Source organism: Mustela nigripes, chromosome 1 (assembly GCF_022355385.1).
Source record: "Mustela nigripes isolate SB6536 chromosome 1, MUSNIG.SB6536, whole genome shotgun sequence".
Classification (NCBI taxonomy): Eukaryota; Metazoa; Chordata; class Mammalia; order Carnivora; family Mustelidae; genus Mustela; species Mustela nigripes.
In genome coordinates, this window is record NC_081557.1 from 39,638,351 (window position 1) to 39,660,716 (window position 22,366).

Below are 22,366 nucleotides of genomic sequence, written 5' to 3' on the forward strand. Positions count from 1 at the left end.
TAGGACCTGAATTCATCTTGCCAGCCCCACCCCTCACATTCACCCAGGAGAAAACTGAGGCCTAAAGAGAAGGGGGGACTTGCCCACTCATGGAGGGCCTGAGCCACAGAGCCTGACTAGAAGGAGACCTGAGACTCTAGTCACTGCTCCAGCCTGGTTCCGAGAGCAGGGCCCCAAACAGCAGCCTCAGCACCCCCTGGGAACTTGCTAGAAATGCATATTCTCAGGTTCTACCCCACGCCTGCTGAGTCAGCACCTCCAGGGATGGGGCCCAGAGACAATCTGTGATTTCACCAGCCCTCTGGGTAAACCTGATGCTCACTAACATTGGGAGCCACTGCATTCCAGCATGGGGCTGCTCCTCGAAGACCAGAAGGATGATGCTGTAGGTTTCAGAGTACCATGGAAAGGCTGAGACTGGAGAGGCTGAGGCTGGAGAGGAGGGAGTATTCGAGAGGACAGGTACATACACCCTTCCCGGCTTCCTTCCTGCTACAGGTTTCCCAAAGCCGGGACTTCTCCCCAAGCTGTCCCAGCACCTCAGAGGTGCGGCTACTGCAGGCGTCCCGTGGGTCAGGCTGCAGACTGTCCTAGTGCTAGACACCACGTTTCCTCCCTGCCGAGTCCAGGTGTTCCCATCGGTACATCCATGCCGGGAGAGGCATGCCACTTGAACATCATCAGGGTCGACCTGCTAGTTCATTCCAAGAAATTGATGTGTGGAAACACTGTGTTTTATGTGTGAACAGTGAGGTGTATATTTAGAAGTCTGGGTGCTCAACTCTAAGCTGTCAGCTCTCGGGGGGAAAAAAATGATGGCATGTGCTTCAGAGTTCATTATATCTCCTAGGCAGAACTCTAGGTTTAAAGGGTTGTTTTAAAGTAGCTCATAATGGCACCTATAAATCCTGGTTCCTAAGATACACACATTTGTCACTCCTTAAACTGAGTTTTTCACATGTTCTTTATGTGGTTGGCTTGGAGCACAAAGACTCGGACCTTTAATGGAAGGTTCCATTCTGCATAATTGCGAATCACGTCCTCTTGGATTTCCATGAGTGTGTGCACATAGGCACTGAGCTCTGGCTGCCCCAGCCTGCTGGGCCCTCTCAGTGTAGAGCTCGACCACACCGAGGCCCAGACCCTGCCCTGTGCAGGCTCAGCTCCAGAGACGGCATGGGCTCTGTCTGGCTGTGAGAGGTCGGCATACGGTATCTCCCAGATCCAACGAAATCCCATTCCTCACTGGCTATGTCAGCCCAGACAAAAAATGGTGCTTCTCCCTAGACCCCCAGCTCATTCTCTAGTTCTTTTCTAGGACTTGCCACCTTCCTGAATCCTGTCCCACCTGTCTGGGACTGCTTTCTCTAACCATTGCCAGCCCCTGCAGGGCTTGGGGCCTGATTTCTCTGTCCCTGGCCTTGCCCAGCATCTTGTTTGCAGGGACTTGGACATGCAGAATCATAACTACGTTTTGTCCTTCCTGGCTGGAGCTGACTGAGAGTAGCTAGAGAGCTATATCAAAGCCAGCTTCTAGGAGGTGGAGGCTTTGACCAGCAGACAGACCCTAGCTGATATTTCACTGAGCTTACTGGTGAGGGCTTGATGCAGATTTACTCCTACTTTTCTTACTACAACCCTAAGAAGCAGGAATTGTTATCATCATTTACAAGTGAGGAAACTGAGGCACAGAGCAGTTAAGACTCATCCGTCTAGTAGGTGGAGGGGCAGGATCCATAGTCTGGGCTCCAGCTACACCAGGAACAGGCAGACTTTAGCCCACAGGCCACATCTGACCTGCTGCCTGCTTTTATCAGTTGGTTTCTTGGAACACAGCCACACCCACTCATTAACCCAGCCTCTAGGGCTATGCTTTCTCTGTACACAGCAGAGCTGAGTAGTTATGACTGAGACCACGTGACCCATAAGCCTGAAATATTTACTACTGGTCTTTACAGAAAAAAGTTTGCCAACCCCTGCTTTCCATCATGCTACCCACTCGTGGCTCCCATGAAATTGAAGGCAGATTTTTCTGTGTGTGTGTCAATGTGCATTTTCTGGTGCGTATTACCAGGTTTCATCAGATTTTTCAGAGGAGACCCCCCTCTTCTACCCCCCTTCCCAAAACAATAGAACTACAGCTTTTAGAGAGTTTTGAAAGCCCAGAGAGTTGGGTAGCCAAATGCCAATTCCTAGGCCAAAGCACAACAGTGGGAGGCAAGGCCAATGGTCAGGAGCCAGTTGGAAACTGCGATAGTTCAATCAGACCAAGTGGAGAAGAACCAGGGGCAGAATGATGATGGTCACAGGACTCGCTTTGCACCCTTTGCAACTCTCCTTTGTTGTTCATTAGCTGGGGTGTGAGGGAGGCAGGGCCAAGGTGGCTTCAAGGTCATGCACAGCTCATGGCCACCTGCTACGTTCATGTGCATCTGCTCCTTTGGAGAACCTGGCCTGATAGCCCCAGTCTTATCCCTGCGTGCTGTGTCACAGGAGTGTCAGGCACGAGAGGACGCTGTGTGAGAGCAGTGCTGGGACACTCTTGATGCTCAACAAATATTACTGTCATTCCTTTGCCTCCCTATAGCTCCGAGGGCAATGTATGAGAATTATCTTTTTATTGATGGCAAAACCCACAGTGCACTCTTTAGTAAGGCACTCTTACTAAAGAGTAGGCAGGCAGAAAAATGACCACCCCCCCCCCCAAAAGGTGTGTACATGCTAATCTCTGGGACCTGTGAATTTATTACCCTCCATGGCAGCGGGGAATTAAAGTTGCAGATGGAATGGAGGTGGTTGTTAGCTGACTTCAGAATAGGGAAAGCATCCTCGATGATCCAGGTGGGCCCGAGGCAATCGCAGGCTCCTTAGATGTGGAAGAGGGGATCAGAAGAGAAAGCCAGAGCAGTGCCACGTGAAGTGGACATAAGCCATCGTCATTGGCATTGGCCTTGGACCAAGAGGGCCATGAGCCATGGAATGTGGGTGGCTTCTAGAAGCTGGAGAGGATTCAAAGATTCAAAAATCCAGGGAAATGGATTCCCCCTTAGAACATTTGGAAAGGAATACAGCTGTGCCAACGCCTTGATTTTATCTCCAAGAAACCCCATCAGCCCGCTGGGTCTCCAGCACTGCAAGATAATACATTTATGTTGTCTCCCACCACTCCATTCGTGCTCATCTGTCACAACACCCGCAGGAAACTGATCCTGGGTGCAGCCCCTTAGACTATGCAGGCGTCCTGGCCGCAGGAAGCTAATCCACTCCCACTTTATTGCCGGTCCCCTCTGCAGTTCATATCTGCGGTGAGCTAGTGGCGAGCTAGCAGTGAACTAGTGGTAGATACCATTGTCCCCATGGGACAGAGGAGCAAGCACAAGTTCAGAAAGTCTCCCGAGCTTGACCAAGGTCAGCCAGATGCTCAAGGGCAGAGCCCACCCCAGAGTCCCTGCAGGAAGCCCTCCTACCTGGACCTGGGTGTTGGAGGAAGCTCTCCCAGAACTGCCTTTGCCTCAGTGAATAAAGTTGTTGTGCAGGAGATTTTAATGGTGTCAGACCTGAGACTGTCAGGGCTTCTTTCTTCTGATTAGTTCCGAGCTTTCCCTTGTCAGATTTCACTTCTTTCTCTTAGGGGTTCTGAGGATCCCTGGAAGAGAAAGCCTAATTGTGAGGGCTGCTGGCAAAAGACCTTTAGTTCGAATTGTAAAGCACCTCTAGAAACACAGAGAGGGGAAATACCTTATGCAGAATATTTTATTTCCTTATTATCAGGGTCCTTAGCATATCAAAGGGTGTTTTTAAAAAGTCTGAAAATATCCCCCTGGGAGCCCCATTAGAGGCAGAGTCTTGCTTTTCCAGGATAAGTAAAGCACCACAATGATGCTTTTTTTTCCCCCCCCCCCAAATAAAACCCAAACACTGGGTCTATCTTATAGCCCAGATGAGGAAGGGGGCCTAAAGTATAGCAGATTTGCCCAGTGTTGGAGGTGAGAGCTGGCTGAGACCTCCTGCTTCTCCGTCCGCTCTTTCCCACAACTTCTCAGTGTCTCACTGTGGCTGGGGCCCTGGGCACAGAGGCTGGCTGGATCTCCAGGCTGGATGCCGCAAGGTGAGGGAAGGGAGACACATGTCCTGGGCTGTGGGGACGACAGAGCAGAAGACAAGCTGGAGGCAGCCCAGAGTGACCTGCCATTCAGGGTGACATCCATCCCTGTGTAGCATTGGAAACCCAGACTCAACAGTAGTGTTGCAGCAGTAGGCCTCGGTGGGACCGGCCTGGGCTGCTCGAGCGGGGCGCAAGCACCAGGCTCTTTAGTAGGAATAACGGTGACTTCTCACTGGGCAGCCAGCAGGCAAGAGTTTACCGAGAGCTGACAAGAAAAATGTACATTTCTGGTTATTCAATTAGCCTCTTCTTTTTAGCCCCCAATAAAACAGGCAACAAGGCATCTCAAGCATAGAAGAAAATTTTTCTAAAAATCACTGAATTGTACATTTGAAATGGGTGAATTTTATGGTATATAAATTACACCCCAATAAAGCTGTTAAAAAAATAAATGAGGTGGAAGAAAAGGAAGCATCCTTTAAGAGTTCTTATCTGGGCTATTCGGCAAGGCCCACTCCATTATTTAATGCTTAGCCTTCATCCTTCTAAAAGCTGACCCCACAGTGACTCCACACAGCACCTTGGCAGGCTGCTCCATTTCATAGGAGAGGCTGGAGGCTGGAGGGGCCAGGCTGCAGGTCTGGTCCACAGAGAGTGAAGAGCTCCCCAGGAGTGGGGAGAGAAGGATCTCCAGAACACTCCAGGAGGAAGGCCAGGGGACAGGCCCAGCTGGACTTTATACACAGGTTCTAGGGCCCACAGCAGGCAGCTACCAGGGACACAGGCCCGCCTCCCTTCCTCCTCATTACTGGGTTCTGGATCTCAGCACCAAACACCCAGAGCTTTGGCTTTGAGCATGGCCTGAGGCAGAAGCAGAAATAGCAGTGGCTCCAGGACTGACTGCAGTGCAGAAGCTAGGCCCCCTCCCCATGCACTCTCCACGGCCTGCTCAACTCTACAGGAAAGAGGAGTATATGACAAATTGAGTAAAACACCACAAGCAGCAAGAAGGCTCTGCCGCTTTCCTGCAAAGACACCCCTAAAGGTACCCAAAGGGAGGGTCCGGAAGCAGACCTGCTGCTTCCAGGGAAGACATGGCTCAGCGTGGGCAACGGGCTAAGGGGTCTTAAGTGATGTGAGCTCAGTTCCTGGGGACCCTGTCTGCCCCTTGGCAGGCTTTGACCAGCCCCTGCAGTGGGAGCTCCAGGCCCCTTTGGCCTCCAGCAGCCACTGTGCCATGTGACCCCTTCTACTGCTATTTTAGGATAAATCCAGGGAGCAGGGAAGTGTCTTGGGTTCTTGCTTAGGGAGAGGTCTGGGCTTTAGCTTCTCCAAAGAGCTAGCAGCGTCTCAGAGCGTTGGTGAGTGTGCAGCAGGGGCCGGCCGAGTGGCTCAGCCTCAGAAGATGGGAATCGCAAGCAATGTGGTCCTGGAGGAGGCAGGCCGTCAGATGTGGCTGGGGCCGGGCAGCAGCACAGGTCTGTTTCACTCCCAAACCCATTTTCTTTCCATCCGTTGTGTGGTCTCGGCTCTGCCAAGACCCTGGACCAAAAGCAGCTGGGCAGGCCCTTGTCTGGGCTGCTCACCCTGGCAGCCACCCTCATGCAACTGTTCTTCCCTCTTCCAGCATCAGTGGATTCACGAGCCTTGAAGGCCCGGGCAGAGTGTCCAGATGTGCTCCTTGTGCCTGGCAAGCGTGCCGGGATACAACCCCCAGGGCTTGCAGCCTTTGTTGCATTCATTGCACAAAGCCTCGCAAGCTGCTTTCCTGCCCTGTTTTCCTCCTGTCTGCCCGAGTTAGCATGGAGGCTGTCAGGACAGGGACCTGTAATTCTCTGCTCTCATTAGTGAGCTGCATGTGGGGCACTGTGAGCATATCTCTGAGACCCTAATGTGGCATTTCCCGATGCCCCATTTGATCACGGGTAGAACTTTCCAGAAAACAGATCATGCACAATGAGAACTGGGCATTAACATGGAGAAGTCGATGAGCCGAGTGAAAGTTCTCTGGTGTGCTTATTCATAGGGAGCCTCCCAAGAAGGCTTCAGAGCAGGTGATACTCAAAATACCCTTAACTGGCGAGGCACGGGCATGCATGCTTGCTGCAGTGTGGGGCAAGGCCCTGGGTCTGCTGGCCAGGCCAGGTGTGCACCTCATCGCTGCTGGCTGGTGGGAAAACCTGGAGTCCTCCAAGAAGAGAGTCAGAGCAGCCGGGGTGGCAAGACCACCCGCAGGGGCTCTAGGCGGCAGCTGCCTACCATCGCTGAGGAAGTATTCCCGTAGTTGGACGTTGCAGCGAACCAGTGCAGACCGGCTGAGAAGTCTCCCGGGGCCTGAAGTTTCTAGTCTTAAAGCCAGTGTGTCTTGACTCACAACATGGAGGGAGGCTTGGGATAGGTCTCTGGGCTGCAGTTTCCTCTTCTCTGTGATAGGAAAGATAGACCACAGTGATGGCCTGTGATCATCATAGGCCACGGTGCCGGCCTGGCCTCCCCTCCTGGCGGGGGCCGTATGATGGAACGGGGCTACAGGGCATACGGGATCAGCTCAAGGGGGCAGAGGGATGGCAGTGGACACGCAAGATCGGCCTGCAGTTTCCCTCCTCACTGGACCTCAAATAATGCATCTTGCCACTCGAGACAGTCCTTGGGTGATGGTTAACGTGTTGGGCTTTGGCATTACTATCTGTCTACGTGCTTATCATTTCAGAAGCTATTTCTAAATGATATGGCCAATCCTGGCCGTTCAGACTTGCAGTTTGCATTACGGATCCGCCAGACATCCTGCCCTCCCCGGCCTCCCGAGGCCCCAGCAGCTCTCGTGCTTCTCTGGTTTCAGCTGTGAAGAGCCGTCTGTGCAGACGCCTGGAGCCCCCCTGCTTCTGCATCTTTGCTCCCAGTGGTCTGGCCCTAGGGGTGTCCTTCTCCAGAGTGAGCCTGGGACTCTCACTTACTCTTCATATCTAGCTTGAGCATCCTCTCCTCCGGGAAGCCTTCCCTGCATGCACGTCTTCCCTCTCCAGGAAACCAAGTGGCATGTTATCCATGCTGGATCCAAACATTGATCACGTTCTCTGTATAACCGGCTTTTCCGCTAGGCTGGATGCTGCTTGAGGACGGGCACGGAGTCTGAGTGCTTTTTATATTTCCAGTGACCAGCAATAGGCCCGACACACAGTAAACTTGCTTGCGTATTGGTTGATTGTCTGATAAGAAGAGTTAACTCCTTTTGACAGTGACTCCCAAAACCCAGCAGTGGAGGAGGTGCCGCCATGGGGAGCCCCTCGGGTTAAAGCCACCGAGCAGCAGTTTCCAGATGCTGGCCGAGAAGGGCATTCTAGGAATGAGCAGAAATGGTTGTTTCTGGGCCAGAGGGCAGGGGGTGCCCACAAAGCAAAGGGCAGGTTCCTCCGAGAGATGTCAAAGAGGAGGAAGAAGTCAACCTCTCTTCTCAGCATCAGAAGTGTCATGCTTTGCACGGACCCATTGAATGTGCCTTTTCTCTTCAAAAGGTGGAGTGATTAGTGACCCTTCAGGGGAATCCTCCCCTTGAGTTGGTTGACAGGGATTTCTCTAGCAAGCACCTTAGAGACTGAGCTGTGGTGTGGGGGGTGGAGGAGAGCTCAGGAGGAAGGCTGGCAGCCACGCGTCTGCAGGAACTTTGGGGAAAAATGGGAACACCTGACCTTACTCTCAGTCTCTCTGAGACTCTGTGGTTTGAGTCAGATACTCCCTGAAGACATCTTAGGTTAGTTTTCTGAAGATTCTGGGTCTTACAACTTCTCTGTGCCCTGCACCTGGGTTTCTGGGACTTTGGAGCCTTCCTGTGGTCTTCCTAATTCTGAGTTCTTCCAGGGGAGCATAGAAAGAGGAAGAGGCAAGAAACACACAGCCTTTCCTCCCTCCTTCTTTTTCTCTCTTCTCTCCTTGCTTTTTGGGGTGGTTCCTCCGTGCACTGTCCTGATCTGGATGCTTGGGCGAGATTCCAGGTAATTCTTTGATGTAAGAGATTTGCCAAAGAGTCCTGAGAGAGGGGCAGGGGTTGGCTACCAATGACCACATTCCATGGGACTCCCCGAGAAGCTTCTAAGAGCATACCGATCATCTCAAAAGGCTGTGTGTAAGTGACCTAGGTAGGAAATTAACTGCCCACAGCTGGACTTTGCCCGCCCTTTCCGGGCTTCATGTTCCTGCTTGCCGACACAGGACTCTAAGCCCCTTTCAGCTCCCTCTGAGGACGTGGGGAATCCCTAACGGATCGGGGGCTCACTGACTCCTCTTCCGTCTTGCTGCTGCTACTCCATTCATCTTCCTGATGCTCATTAAGCACCTGCCAGAATGGGCACTGTTCTAAGCACTGGAGGTTCCTCAGAGAACAGAGCAAATCCCTGACTTCACGGAGCTCACGTTTGAGTCAGGAAAGACAACAAGCAAGACAAATAGAAAAAGGACTTCAGTGGGTGCAGAGGGAACTCGGAGATCGAATGTTTAGAAAAGGCTTTACTGAGAAAATGACTTCTGAGGAAAGAGGTAAAGGAAGTGAGGGGAGCTAGCCACGGGGTGTAGACAGAAGCACAAGAGCAAAGGCCCTGAGGTATGTGGTGAGTCTGGTGAGGGGCCAGTGTGGTTGGAGTAGAGAAGACAAGGGGGCAGGGGGAGGGGGTGAGCTCTCAGGGTCTTGATCACCAGGAGCCTTGTAAGGCCTTCTCTGTGTCAGGGACTAAGTGAAGGACCTCGGTCTTTCATGCTGAGGAGACAGCTGTTGGAGGTACGGTGCAGAGAGGGGCATAGCATGGCAGTGTCCCCCCGCTGCCATGTCCCACAGGGCTCCCGCCTCCCCATGCCACAGAGCTCATAGCGAGGGAATTTGGGGGAATGCCTCCCTGACTAAGCATTACACAGGGGCTGTGTGTCTGTCTAGTGGAAGGAAGGGCCTTTCAGTGCTCGCTCCTGGCCTGTTCTCCCTCCTGGCCTGTTCTCCCTGGGACCCAGACGAGCACCCAGGCTGGGTGAGAAACGGACAGGGGTTAGAGGATCTGGGTTGTATTCAGCACCTCTCAACTCTGGCTGTGGTCCAGGCTGTGTTCACTGTGCCCTGCTTAATCTCAGCCACGAGTGAGCTGTCCTTGGGCAACTCTCAGCCGTCTGGAGATACACTTCTTCTGAGTGCCCCTCGGTTGGTCAGGTGTGCCCAGATAGGTCTGGACCCCAGTAGGAAATGCTATACTTCAGTAGAGCCCAAGTCTGCTCCTGACAAGTGCCTCCTCCCTGGGTGACAGACAGTCCTTGTCTGGTCCGTCACCAGATGTGTCCAGATGCCCCTGGACCCTGGCAATTGCCCCTGGACCCCCGGCCTTGGCATTTCCCTGGAGCCTGTTTGCCTGTCACACCATCATGTCAAAGACGAGCCTCCTTTGCTGATGACCATGTCGGGCTGCTTTCTTACTAGAGAGAGAAGGGAGTTGTTGGGTCAAGGCCCAGCTAAGGGTAGGCCACTTGTCAGTGGATGTGGAAACCCTTCCTCTGGGAGATAGACAGCAACATCTTTCAGAGCTGAGGACCTCAGGACAGGACCATTTATCTTCCCCATCTGAACTCAAGAGGTGTTGGGAGAAGGGCACTCTGGTGGGGCTGTGGGTTCCTCAGGAGCATTCACGACGTGCCAGGCCCTGTGCTAAGTTCCGTACGTGGAACATCTTATCAAATATGTACACATGCTCTATGAGAAAGGTACTAATATTATTGACCACATTTTCTGGCTGGGGAAATAGGTGCCGGTAAGCTAGACTAAACCAGCAAATGGTAGATCTGGAGTGTAAAACCCAGATTCGGATAACCAGTCCTCTTAACCAGTCCTTCGGATGTCACAAGTAAGGTAGAGCAGGGGGTCATCGTGCGTTTTCGTAAAGGACCAGATGGTTAAGTATTTTCGATTTTTTAGGCCACGTGGGCTCTGTTGCACATACTTGACTCGGCCCTTGGAGGTCTAAAGCAGCTGTAGATGATACGTAAGCCCATGATTCAGGCAGTTTTCCAGTAAAGCCTTATTTATAAAATAACGTGGTGGGCCAGATTTGGCCCTCAGACTAGCGTTTGCCATTTGTGGTATGGAGGGAAAAATGTAAAGCTGAGAGGAAGTCAGCCCTTTTGCCAATGCCCCCTGACAAACTGGGTGACCTCGGCTTGGTCCTTTAACCTTTTCGTTTGGTTTCTTCATGCCTAATAACTAACCACAACAGGGTGCTTCTCAACTAACTTATTTAAAATGGTTTATGGAAAATGAACAAGAGGAAGCTTGAGCAGACCTAAACATGTGGAAAATAGACCTCACAATTCTAAAAACTGAGGCCAGACGTGTGGTTCCTGGACTTGTTTCGAGAGCAAGTGCAGAACTATATGTATTAGTTCCCTTTACTACCTTAGCCCCAGGTCGCGTTTTATTCCCTACTAATGATATTTTGTGAACCTCATGCTCGATCAATCATTAACTTTGTTTTTTACCCCTACTCCCTGTTTACCCAGTGATCATAGAATCCTAATGGGGAGTTGAGAGACACATTTGTCTTCAAATTAACTGATATACATGAGCATTCCAGGTGCTTCATTTTCCAGAAAAATGCAGAGCTCCAGAGGTTTGAAGACCTGCCTTCTCAAGGTTTCTTCACACACACCCCCCAACATATTCCCCTCTTTCCCCAAACATACATAAGCTTTCCCTCAGCTTCAGCGGGCAATGCAGCTTTGAGAATGAGAGCCAATGTTCCCAATGGGCTGTCCTTGTGATAATGAAACTTTCTCTGCTTCCAAAAATGAATGAATTAATTAAATGAAATCATTTATGGAGGCCCTCACAAGAGATGTGTCCTGGGCTGGGGGCACAGCAGGGAATGAGACAGAAGTCAACCTCCCCTCATGGAGTCCACACCTGTGAGCAAGACAGAGATAACTTTAAGTAAAGACATCGGGCCAGCACGGTGCTTGGCTCTGGGCAGGAATTCAACAGAGAGGACTTCTTGCATTGCCTTGCCCCTGATTTCTCATTCAAGACCCACGGATTTCTGGTTTGTTGTGGTTTATCCCTATGCTGAGCAAAACGAAGGGAGCATATGGTAGAACCCCGGACTTGAATATGTTTATAATACATTTTTATGCAACACAGGTCTAATTGTGAATCATAATTTTTTCATTAACTGATCTCATTTGACTTGGTAATATCCATTTAGGTAGGTATGTGAGAGCAGTAAAACTCCATTTCTTTTAAATATTATATGATTCCGTTGGCTCACTGATTTAGATTTTTACCACCCCCAGCATTCCAAATGAACACCTCATACATCTGAGAGATAGCAAGGGCCTTTACGATCACCTGAGCCCTGGGCCTCCCTTCACACATGCCTCGGAGGCGGCAACAAGTGTGCCCCGGGTTCTGGGATGGAACGTTAGGTGACCACCACATTTCTTGTTTGGTCATAGAAATGCTACGTGGTTTGCATTTTACTCCTTATTCAGTCCTCATCTGTTGTATAGCTGAGTTCCTTCCATCCCTTTAAGGAAAATCGGTCTGCCATGTCTATCTGTGAACTCATGGGTGTCCCAGCCCATTGCCACATGGACCCAGTGTGGTGTAGTTGGTCAGGACTGCTGCCTTGGGAGACAGGCCTCCCTGGACTGACTGTCCCCTGCTTTGCTTCCTTATGAGTGAGTCAGGTCAGGAGAGGTGAGGTGCCTCCACAGGTTTACCCCCCGCCTGGGTGTTCCAGCCCCGATGACACATCTTTGGGCATCTCTCTCACTAAAGTCTCTGCCATCGGCGTACTTGCTCTGCCTCAAAATCAAGGACTTTCTAATTTGTGGGGAGTCACAAAAGTCCCCTTCTCTCAATGACAGCCTTCGTGCACCTGCACTGAAAGAGGCTTCATCCCCCAGGGCATCCCTTCCACAGTGGGAGGATCCTGGGTGTTGGAAGTCCTCTTCCCCTCTCTCAGATTGGTTCTCACAAGAGTCCCCCATGAGGAAGAGGGGAGTAAGAGCTGTCTGCAGCACTGAGCTCCCCAACCTGGGAGACCTGGGAACCTTGGGTCCTTGCCGGACTCCTGGCATAGATGTGTGTCATATACCCACAGGCTTCTTATGGACAACTGAGGGGACATTGGCAGTGTTCCAAGCCTGTGTCTTCTGTCCCTAACCTGCTTCTGCTTCTTCTGGTCTCTGGTTCATTCCAGGCTTCTAGCACCATCTCTCACTTACATCATGTTATGAGCTTGAAGGGTACCATCTAGTGGCCTTGGCATCTCTCTCCTATTTCTCTGATTTCTGACCTTGACTACCTGTCTCTCAGAAAGAATTCCAAAGTTCTGGCCCATCAGCCTATGTCCTGGCAAGACCTGCCTGCTGCCCCCATAAAAGAGAGACTCAAATGACTGGCCAGGCTCCCCTGGCTAGGCGCTATGCCAGGTACCATGTATTGTGTAGCTTTCTGAGTCTTATGCTGGCCCAAGTGCTGTATGTACATTATTTATGTGATCCTCTCAGATTCTGGGAGGTGGGGGGCGGCAGGGTTGGTATTAGCATACCTGCACTCCAAATGGGAAGCAAGATGCAGAGAGGTTGAGTGTTTGCTTGTGGCACTATAGCCAGTGAATGGTGGAGCAGGGATTTATTTGAATCCATGTCTGTGTGGAATCCAAAGCTTCCGCTCTTATGGGTAATAATGTCCCCTTCATTTTCTTAGAAAACTCCAGGGAAACCATGAGCTCATGACCTGGTTTGGGGCTGTCCCTACCTACAGATCTACCAGGGGTCCAGAGAACAATGTCCAGAGTGCGTGGGTGACTCTGTACCACTGATTCCTTGTTCTGGTAGGCACAGCCTGGAAGCCTCAGAAGGCAGTCTGGTTGGGGGTCCTTGGAGCCAGATGAATGGCACTTGGCTGGGCCAGGCCACTCACAGCAGACCAGACAATGGAGAGGAAGGTGGGCGGGCAAGAAGTCCGGTGAGGGGACCTGGATATAGAGCAGGCTCCGGACTGGCAGGGAGTGGGGGTGCGATCTTGGCAAAGAGAAATGGAAGCCCATTTGAGGGCTAGGGCTAGCATCTCTGGTGAGGAAAGGAGGGCGTTCTGACTTGAAGCCATGGAGCATGGGCATCATATCCGTCAACCTCTCGGTAGACCCTGTAGGATGTACTTCTATATCCCATGTGCCTAATGGTTGTGGGATGGATGGATGGATGGATGGATGGATAAATGAGTTTGAGGAAGCATGAAGATTATGGATTATCTTCCCCAAAGCCCCCAAATACGGGGATAAGATTGTTTTACCCAAGGTGATGGTAAGGGAGGGGGAGGGGTTGTCATGGCATTTGCAGGGGTGCACTCTGACCCACTGTCTCCTTGTCCCTTCTTTCTCCAGAGGCTCCCGCCAAGCCTGAGGAGGCAGAAGCTGAGCCTTTCACAGACTCCTCTCTGTTTGCACACTGGGGCCAGGAGCTCAGCCCTGAAGGCCGGCGTGTGGCCCTGAAGCAGTTCCAGTACTACGGCTATAATGCCTACCTCAGTGACCGCCTGCCCCTCGACCGGCCCCTGCCTGACCTCAGACCCAGTGGGTGAGCAGAGTCAGTGGCTGGGCCCATGTCAACCTGCCTGTGGGGAGATGGGGGTCACCATGATGCCAGGAACAGGGTCAGAACAAGGCATTCAGACTCCTGGGTCCCTCTCCTGCGTCAGCCAGGGTCTGTGCCCTCAGCCTTCATGGGGCAAGTCACTCTCCTCCTCCTCCCAGAGCCTCAGTTTCTCCATCTGCTAAGCAGGGGGAAGGCTTTTTCCATGAGAGACGTTGAGGATTAATAATGTAATTTATTCCTTACGGGCTCTAGAGTCATCTGGTGTTCCTGTTAATAAGTCTTTTTAACCTAATTAGTTGCATTTTTATGAACAATTATTTTTTTTTCTATAAATTAGTATTTAAAGTATATCCATCTTCCAGGGCTAACAAGTCATTACACCCGACACAGAAGTCTGTCTTGACTTTTCTCTTTGTTACAGAAGATGTTCCTTTAAGGTTCACTTAGAATTTTTATTACTCCTAATTATTAAAAGTGTGGGCACGTACCATAGCTGAGAAAATCTCATTAACTTTTGTGAGCTCCCCCCCAAACCTTCTTTCCCCCTCTTTCTCCTTATTTTTAAATTTTTCTTAAAGCTGCAAACTACAGTGAGCTTATATCTAGAAGACAGATATAAAGATCTTTTTCAGGAAAGATCTTGCTGCTGGGTTTGGAGGCTCTGTTGTTTTAGGGAGAAAAGTTCAGTTCAGTCCCATAGATACTTACTGAGCTCATGCTGTATACTATGTCATTGAGAATGGTTTTTCCTGGCCCAAGGAGAACTTGGCTGGGCTCTAGGGACAAAAGAGCAGCTGAGGACATACAAGGGCTAGAAGAGTATATATTCATTTAAAGGATATTTACTGATAATTATATATGCCAGCAAAGTCGAGGCGCAGGGAAAGAGCAGTGAACAAAACAGATGGGAATCCTTGCCCTCACAGAGCTTACATTCTAGATAGGCCGGGACACATAATAAAGAAAACAGAGAAGTAAAATATGTAGCCTGTTACATGGTAGCAGATGCTATGAAGAAATAGAAAGTTGGAGAGTGAAGTAGGGACTTCCTGGGATAGGAGGAGGGGTTGAATTTTTAGTGGGGTGGTCAGAAATGCCCTCACTAAGAAGGTGACATTTGAGCAAACATCCCGAAGAGATGAGAAAGCGAGCCACATGGACACCTGGGGGGAAATTTTCTAGGTGGAGGGCCCAGCAAGTACAAAGGTCCTGAGGTAGAAGTGTGCATGGCACGTTTGAAAAAGGAGGCCCATGCAGCTGGAACGGAGCAAGCAAGAAGGGGTGGTAGTTGGAGATGAAGTCAGAGGGGCCACAGGAAGCAGGTCAAGTAGGGCAGTGGTTCTCAAACTTGGCTGCACATTGAACTCCTAGGGAACTTTAGAATAATCATGATGCCAAGGCCACACCCTAGACCAATTAGGTAGGAGTTTCTAGAGCTGGCCCTCTGTATCTGTATTGTTTAGGGCTCTCAGGTGATTCCAGGGAGCAGCCCAGGTTGAGAATCGCAGGCAAAGGGCTTTATAGGCTGCTGCACAGGGTGTGCATATACTCTATGAGATGGGAAACTAAGGGAAGTGCTTGGCATTTTCAAAGGTCCCTGTGGCTCCTGTGTTGAGAACAGAGTGAAAGGGCCTAGGAGGGCAGGGAGACCAGATAGGAGGCTTCTGTCTCTCCCGGTGAGAGGTAGTGGTAGCATGGACCATGATGGCAGTACACAGGTGTTGGGATGGAATTGGCTTCTGGGCGTATCCCGAGGGTGACTTTATCTCAGTGCCCCAGGCTCTCAGCCCCCTGGGAGTGCTGCAGAGACCATGCCTGGGGCTGCAGAGATCCAGGTCTGATATGGGCAGAACCTACAGGCTCCAGAAAAAGGATCATCAGAGGAGTTGGGACCCCAGGGCTCTCTCAGGGGCCTTTGCCTTGATCTTGGCTGGCACAGGAGCTGCAGACTTTGCAACCAGCTCTCACGTCAAGCTCAGGCCTCGTTCTATGCAGGTTTGTTCCAAATTAAAGGGGAACTAAGAAGGAAGCTCTGGAAATGGTGGATCTTACAGACGCAACATGACTATAGCAATGACTGGTATTTACACAGGGCTTGATGCTCTGAGAATGCCCTTCCCACCTGGACCACACCCACCGGCAGCAGAGGTGGGGAAGGGGCTGGCACATTCTTCCCATTCAGAGTTAGGGAAACTGAGGAACAAGTGCTGTGTCTGAGCTCACACAGCTGGATATGTAGCTAAGCTGAGACCCGACCCCGTGTGTCCAGATGTCAAATCCTGGCCTTTGAGGGTGGCCCGCAGCTGTCCGCAGAGCCAACCGACGCCAGAGCCCCTTAACTCTTCATTGAGAGATGTGCCCTGTCATTGTTCCTCCTCACTTCCCTGGGAGAGAAACAGGAGGGTGAAGGGTGGAGGGGACTGAGGCCACGTGGCCTTTCTCAGAAGGGCAGGCCTCCCTTGCAAGCACTCTCCGGAGGTAGCACATTTCCAGCGGCGGGTAGAGGGTCCAAAACTGGGCTTCCTGAGTTTGCGGACAAAGGATCTCTAAAGGACTCCAGGTGGTCAGAATTCTGAGCAATAATCGTAACAGAGAGAACTTCCCTCCACACAGAGCTGCAGTTTATAGAGCTTCCTGCCCCCCGCACCGCCGTGGAGCAAGGTGACTTTTCATAGAAGGAAAAATGGCATCTCTGATAGAAGGCAGAGCTGAGCCCTCCCTGTGAGCCTCCACCCATGTTCTCTGCAGGGGCGTTAAGGATGCAGTTTCTCTTTGCACATGGACTTGGAAAGCTCTATCCAGTTCTACTTCAGATCCCATGCCAGACACACACCCAAGATCAGAGAGCTGTTGGTGAACCACTCAAAAACGAGGGTGTGCTTAGCTGAAACAGGGCCTCTCTTTGTCTGTTAATTTCACTAAAAACATTCCTGTGTTATAACAAGGTCATTGCTTCCTAGCTTATCCTGTTTCACTCATTTTGGAAACATTTTTTCAAAGTCTTTACTATCATCCCATTCCAAATTACACTGGCAAACATTTCTGTAGCCTGAGCCATGTTTGCTGGGACACATTTGGCACTTGATTTCTGTTAACTATTTGACGCCTTGCAGTAACCTTCTGGAATAGGGACTCGTCTGGGAATCACACACTGTTCTTGACTGTCCTACTTACAGTCCCTCTGAGCCCAGCTCTCTGGGGCTTTTCATACCAGCCACGTCTGTGACCTTAGCTGGGGGCCCTACAATTCAATTTGGTTCTAGCACTACCTACCAGCAGTTAGTGTCAGTCCCACCAGCTATGGGCTCAGTCCCACGACACTGTCCCCTCTCCAGAGACCGGTCACTAGTCTCAGTTGTCACCTGTGCTTCTGTCCGGCTCTAAAGGGAGGTCCCCACCACCTGTCCTGGAGTTCAGTCATTTGCTAGCAGTGGCACAGAACTGAGGGAAATGCTTATACTTAGTAGTGGATTCCAAAGGACATAATACAGGACACAGATGAGCAGTCTGATGAGGAGATATATATGAGGCCTGGGAGGGTCCCCGGCACAGGAGCTTCTCTCCCCATGTACTAGGGGTATAGGATCTTCCTGGAAGCAATCTAGAAACTCTCTAAACCCAATGCTTTGAGGATCTGCATGGAGGCTTCATCATGTAGGCACGATGGATTATTAACTCACTTTCCAGCCCCTTTCCTCTGTCCAGAGATTTGTGTCGGGGGTGAGGCCGAAAGTTCCAGACTTTGAATCATAGCTGGGTCTTTCTGGTGACCGGCATTCATTCAGGGCCCATTGAGAATCACCTCATTAGATCCAAAGATACTCCCATCACCCAGGAAATTCCAAGGGACTTCGGAGCTCTGTGTCAGACACTCCTGTCACTCAGGAAATGACAAGGGTTTTAGGATCTCTGTGTCAGGAACTGGGATCAAAGACCAAAGACCAACTATTAGCAGAAACCAGGGGCAGGGACCAATATATATATTTCGTATTATCTGACAGTATTATTATTTGTTCCCATTTTACCAAAGAGGAAACTGAGGCATGGAGAGACTATAACCTCTGCGCAAGACTGCTAGAGGCAGGGCCGGGGTTTGAGCCCAGGTAGTCTGGCAATAGAATTCGTGTTTGTAACTGCCACCATGCTTACTGCCTTGGAGTGTCCATTGGTGGCACTCTAATGGGGATGGGAACTGCTTTATCAGTATGTAGCACGGGCCGATTGGTGCGTCTAAGTTGGGAAAGTCTCTGAGTGCTGGAAAAACTGTTGTGGCAAACATAAAGCCCATTATCAAGGCTGAGGATGATGTCTTTGCTGCAGGTAACATTAGGATATGAGGCAGGATGGGTGGGGGTGGCTAGCATCTGGAGACGAAGCACTGTGCTGAGGACAGTCTCCAGAAGAGTCCGGTCAAGTGGATCCTGCTTCATTCTCAGTGTCCTTGAGGACTTCTCCCAGAGGTGTCCTTGGATTTTGCACTTTGCTCTTTGTATTCTTGGGTTTGCTCTTCCAAGTGCTAACCCTGACGTTATGCTTGGCTTCATTCCTGGACTGGGAAATGGGTGTTCCAAATCCCGCTCCACCTTCTCTTCCATCATCTCTGGCTGGCCCCTTATTTTGTCTCCTTTCTTGGTGCCGAAAGAGGCAATCTGACCCACTTTCATCATCTGGCTGAAGGGACCTTTCTACACCCAGGGCCTTATACACAGCAGGAGACGTCACCAGAAGCAGAAAAGTCCACCCAGCTGCTTGCTAGGATTTATTAATTTATTCATCCCACAAACATGTATTGAGCTCCAAGTGTATGCCAGGCACCCAGTAAAGCACCAGACAGAGAAACCTCGAGGGGTTTACACCATAGCAGGAATCCATATGGAAGGTGATGGGAGACGCAGGGCAGGGGGTCCGAAAGCTTGCAGACCATCTCCTGGATTCCTTGCAGAAGATCCATTCTTGTAGGTTTGGAGTAAATCAGGGCTGGACTTGGATGGCTCATGGAAGCCCTGTTCTTCTGTGCCCTCCGTAATAGGGAGGACGGAACTGGAGAGACATCTGCAAGGAGCCTCCTTTTACTAGTTATGATGGCCCTTCCCTGGGGAAGGGAGGACAAAGGAACCAGAAACGTGTCAGTTTTATTAGCCTCTTCTGGATTCTTAAGTCTGTGCAGAGAAAGGACAGATTTCCTCAAGGCTCCAGGACAGCTGGCTTTGAGGGAAATCAAAATGCCATTCATTCTCCCTTCATTGTTTTAACAAGCATCACCCAGGTGAAAAGACTCAGGGGAGAATGGACAGTGGTGTCTTCCTCTGGTGATCCCCCTGGTTGTCACCCCAGGAGAGGTCTTTGCCAGATATGGGCAGAGATTTGCCTTCTTGCTTTCTATATTGCCAAGACACCCAGGCCTCAGGACTGAGGGAGAGAGAAGCTGCATGTCAGGCTGGCTGGAGTAGGCCCCGTCTCTCCCACCCCCAGATGCAAATTCCGAACGTTCCTGTGGCTCTCCCAGTGCGCTTGAGCACACAGAGGACCCATCCTCTTCCTCCTTGTCTGTAGGCTCCCAAATAACCCACCAGGGCTGAAAAGAGAAGAGGGGAAAAGCAAGTATTATTGGGGTGTGGATTACATTTGTCAAAACTCATCAAATTCACTTAAGATCTGTGGATTTTTACTGCATGCAGATGAAGCTTTTTTTTTTTTTTAAAATCATAAGGAAGAAAGCGATCAGGACGGTCTCTATGGGTAGCATGGAAAGAGAGGATGGAGGCAGCATCTTTGGGGGACCACTGAGAAGATGAGTTGTGATTGTGGGGGAGGAGGATCATGGGCATTTGAAGCCATTCACCAGCTCAGGGCAGGAAGGTACAGGCAGGCCCCCAGCCAGCGGCAGCAGGTCGAGCAGGTGGCATATGGGAGCCCATGGTTTCACAACAACAGGTGCATGCCTCATTTTTTCCTTTGGGCAGTGGTATTCCTGAACAGGAGCTGCAGAAAGTATAAGGGACAAGTGCCTGAGCTAGTGGGCATTTGGGTGTGGGTAGGAGAAAGGGAGCTCCGGGTGGTAAGCTTCAAGGCTTTAAGTTGCCATGGCAACTCTAAGGCCTACCTCCAAGGTAGTTCAGGGCAGAGCCTTGGCAGGTTCTATTCCTGCCTCTCACCGGGAGACCCTCAATCTCCTGAGTCTGTCAGTGATCATGTCCTCTTCCTTTCCAGTGTCCCCAGAGGTCCTTGTCCCTCCCCCACAGGGGGTAGGGTGGACTGGCTTTTGGCTTGACTAGGGACTAGGGGGCTCAAGCTTGAGACCAAGGCATGGGGGGAGGACTAAGGGTGGGGGTTAGACGATTTTCTGCAGCCCCAGGATGGAGCAACTGGGATGGGTGTGTGCATGTACGCATACACAAACACACACACACCCCAGCCCTACTCCTGAACCAGAGAGGTCCTGTGTGAATATCCAAGCAGAAAGATCTGGAATGGGATTATAGCAGAGAAAGAATGCAGCCTGGAGCCAGGGGTTCTGGCCCCCTAGGAGCAGGTTAGAGTCCATCCAAGGTGACTGGGTATTTGCTGCCACCACTGGGGTGTGGCCACAGGTTTGCCTGAATGGATTGGAGGGCTGTAGGGTCCTTGGGGTACAGACTCTAGACACATAGCAGAAATCTCTGGACTTGGTGGGCCGGCAGGTCTGGCTGGCTATATAGAGTAGACAGAGTAACTGTCTCCCAAGGGCACACATGTTCTAATCCCTGGAACCTATGACTATGGTCTAGTACATAGCAAAGGAGAATCAAGGTTGCAGATGGAATTAAGGTCCTTCATCAGCTGCTTTTAAAATAAAGAGATTATCCTGGATTATTGGGATGGGCCTCGTGTAATCACAGGGCACTTACAAGTGGAAGAGAGAGGCAGAAGAGTCAGGCCAGCGGGAGGGCAGAGGGATCAGCCCTCCACCAACTATTGTTGGCCTTGAAGACAGGAAAGAGCCCTAAACCAAGGCATGTGGGCAAGCTTTAGATACTGGGAAAACCGATGATCACTGTGAGCCTCCAGAAAGAAATGCAGTGCTGCCAACACTGTGATTTTTGCCATGTGAGGCCCGTGTCAGACTTCGGACCCCCAGAACGGCAGGATAATAAATGTGTGTGGTTCTAAGCCACCAGGTGTGTAGTGCTTTCTTGCAGCAGCAGTATTAGTGTTAGGAAACTCACGCAGTGTGCAGCCTGTCTTACAGGATCCTGGGGAGCCTGGAGAGGCCCTATGCTTGGTTTCAAAGCTCTGTCGTCACTGGGCTAAAACTCAGAATAATCTGTGAATACCACCATCTTTTCCCTTTGCCCTGGGCCCCCAAAATTACGCACTGGCCCCGGGGGACAAAGGAGATGGTTCTAGGGGGAGCAGCTGGGATCCTGATCGCTGGACCATGTGAGAGTTGCTACCCAAAGGCTAATGATTTTGACTAAGACCCGCCACTGCCTCACTTACTGTGTGCCCCATGCTGGGCTGACTGCTTAATGTGTATTTTCTAATTTCACTTCATCCTCCCGTCTCTTGGAGGTCGTTATTATTATTCCTGTTTCCTATAAAAGAATACTGAGAATTTGTCAAGTTGAGAAATTTACTCAAGTTCCCACAGGTGGTATGTGGCAGAGCAAGTATGTTGAGCTGGGTCTTGTGTCTTTAGGACACTGCCTTATCACCCTTACCCTCTCCAGCTCGGATGACCTTTTCTGGTTTGGGATCGTGGCCCTATGGAGGTGACCCAGAGATCTGTAGATGTGTCCTCCATGACAGTATCCTCCAAACAAAGGGGGGAAAACCTTCGTAGTGATTCTGCTATAGCACTGAAAATGTTAACCACGCACAGTTGGGGGTGGGGTCACCCTCCTTTCCTAAATCCCTTGAGGGAAAACAGTTCTGAAAACAGTTCTTAATGTGAAGCTTGTTATGGGCCAAGAGGATCATGTGGGCTGTTCTTAAAGATAATATAATCTAGAGCTGTATTAATAGAAATATAATGTCTTTACAGGGGGAGGTGGTAGTTTTGTCTATTTTGCCACTCAGATGGCAAATGCAGAATTGGATTTCAAGGGATAGAGGGAAATGAGTATGTACAGAGGAGAAGGAGCCAAGAGAGAAAGTGGGGAACATGACAAACAGATGCAGTTTCTGCTTACATTATGGAGTACTGGTGCAAGCTGGTTCAGCTCCAGCTCGTTCCCCAGCCTCTCTATGCCTTGATTTTCCTATGTACAAAGTAGCGATGGTAGTATTTAGAACACTGCCTGACACAGAGTAACTGCTATTCAACTTTTTGTTATATGTGTCATCTGGGTCTTGGATCTGTAACAGGGAGGGCTTGGGTGGGACATGACCATGACTTTAAGTACCCAGCAGACAGCTGTGTGGACAAGAAGCCATAAGGGACAGGCCATCGGCACTGGCACTAGGGGAGAGGTGGGCCAGGTGGGTCAAATAGAGGGATTTCGCTCCAGCCCCAGAGTTCTGGGGAGGAGGCCGGAGCCAGGTCTGATGGAGAGCAAAGATGCCCCATCCTCTTTTTTCTGACCTGGGGCCCACCTCCCCACACTGCAGTTTCTCCTTACCACGGGCCTGATCTGCTCACCCACAAACTCACCACACAGA

The 22,366-nt window shown here is 50.7% G+C and overlaps 1 protein-coding gene across 2 annotated transcripts in view; it reads left to right on the forward strand.

Annotated features, from left to right (window-relative positions):
• The window catches only part of GALNT18 (polypeptide N-acetylgalactosaminyltransferase 18), a 345,093-nt gene that overhangs the window by 162,239 nt on the left and 160,488 nt on the right, over positions 1–22,366 (forward strand). For both annotated transcript variants that reach the window (XM_059408147.1, XM_059408158.1), the window contains exon 2: positions 13,516–13,708. In XM_059408147.1, coding sequence (XP_059264130.1) covers positions 13,516–13,708 — 193 coding nt within the window. The remainder of the gene's footprint in view (positions 1–13,515; positions 13,709–22,366) is intronic.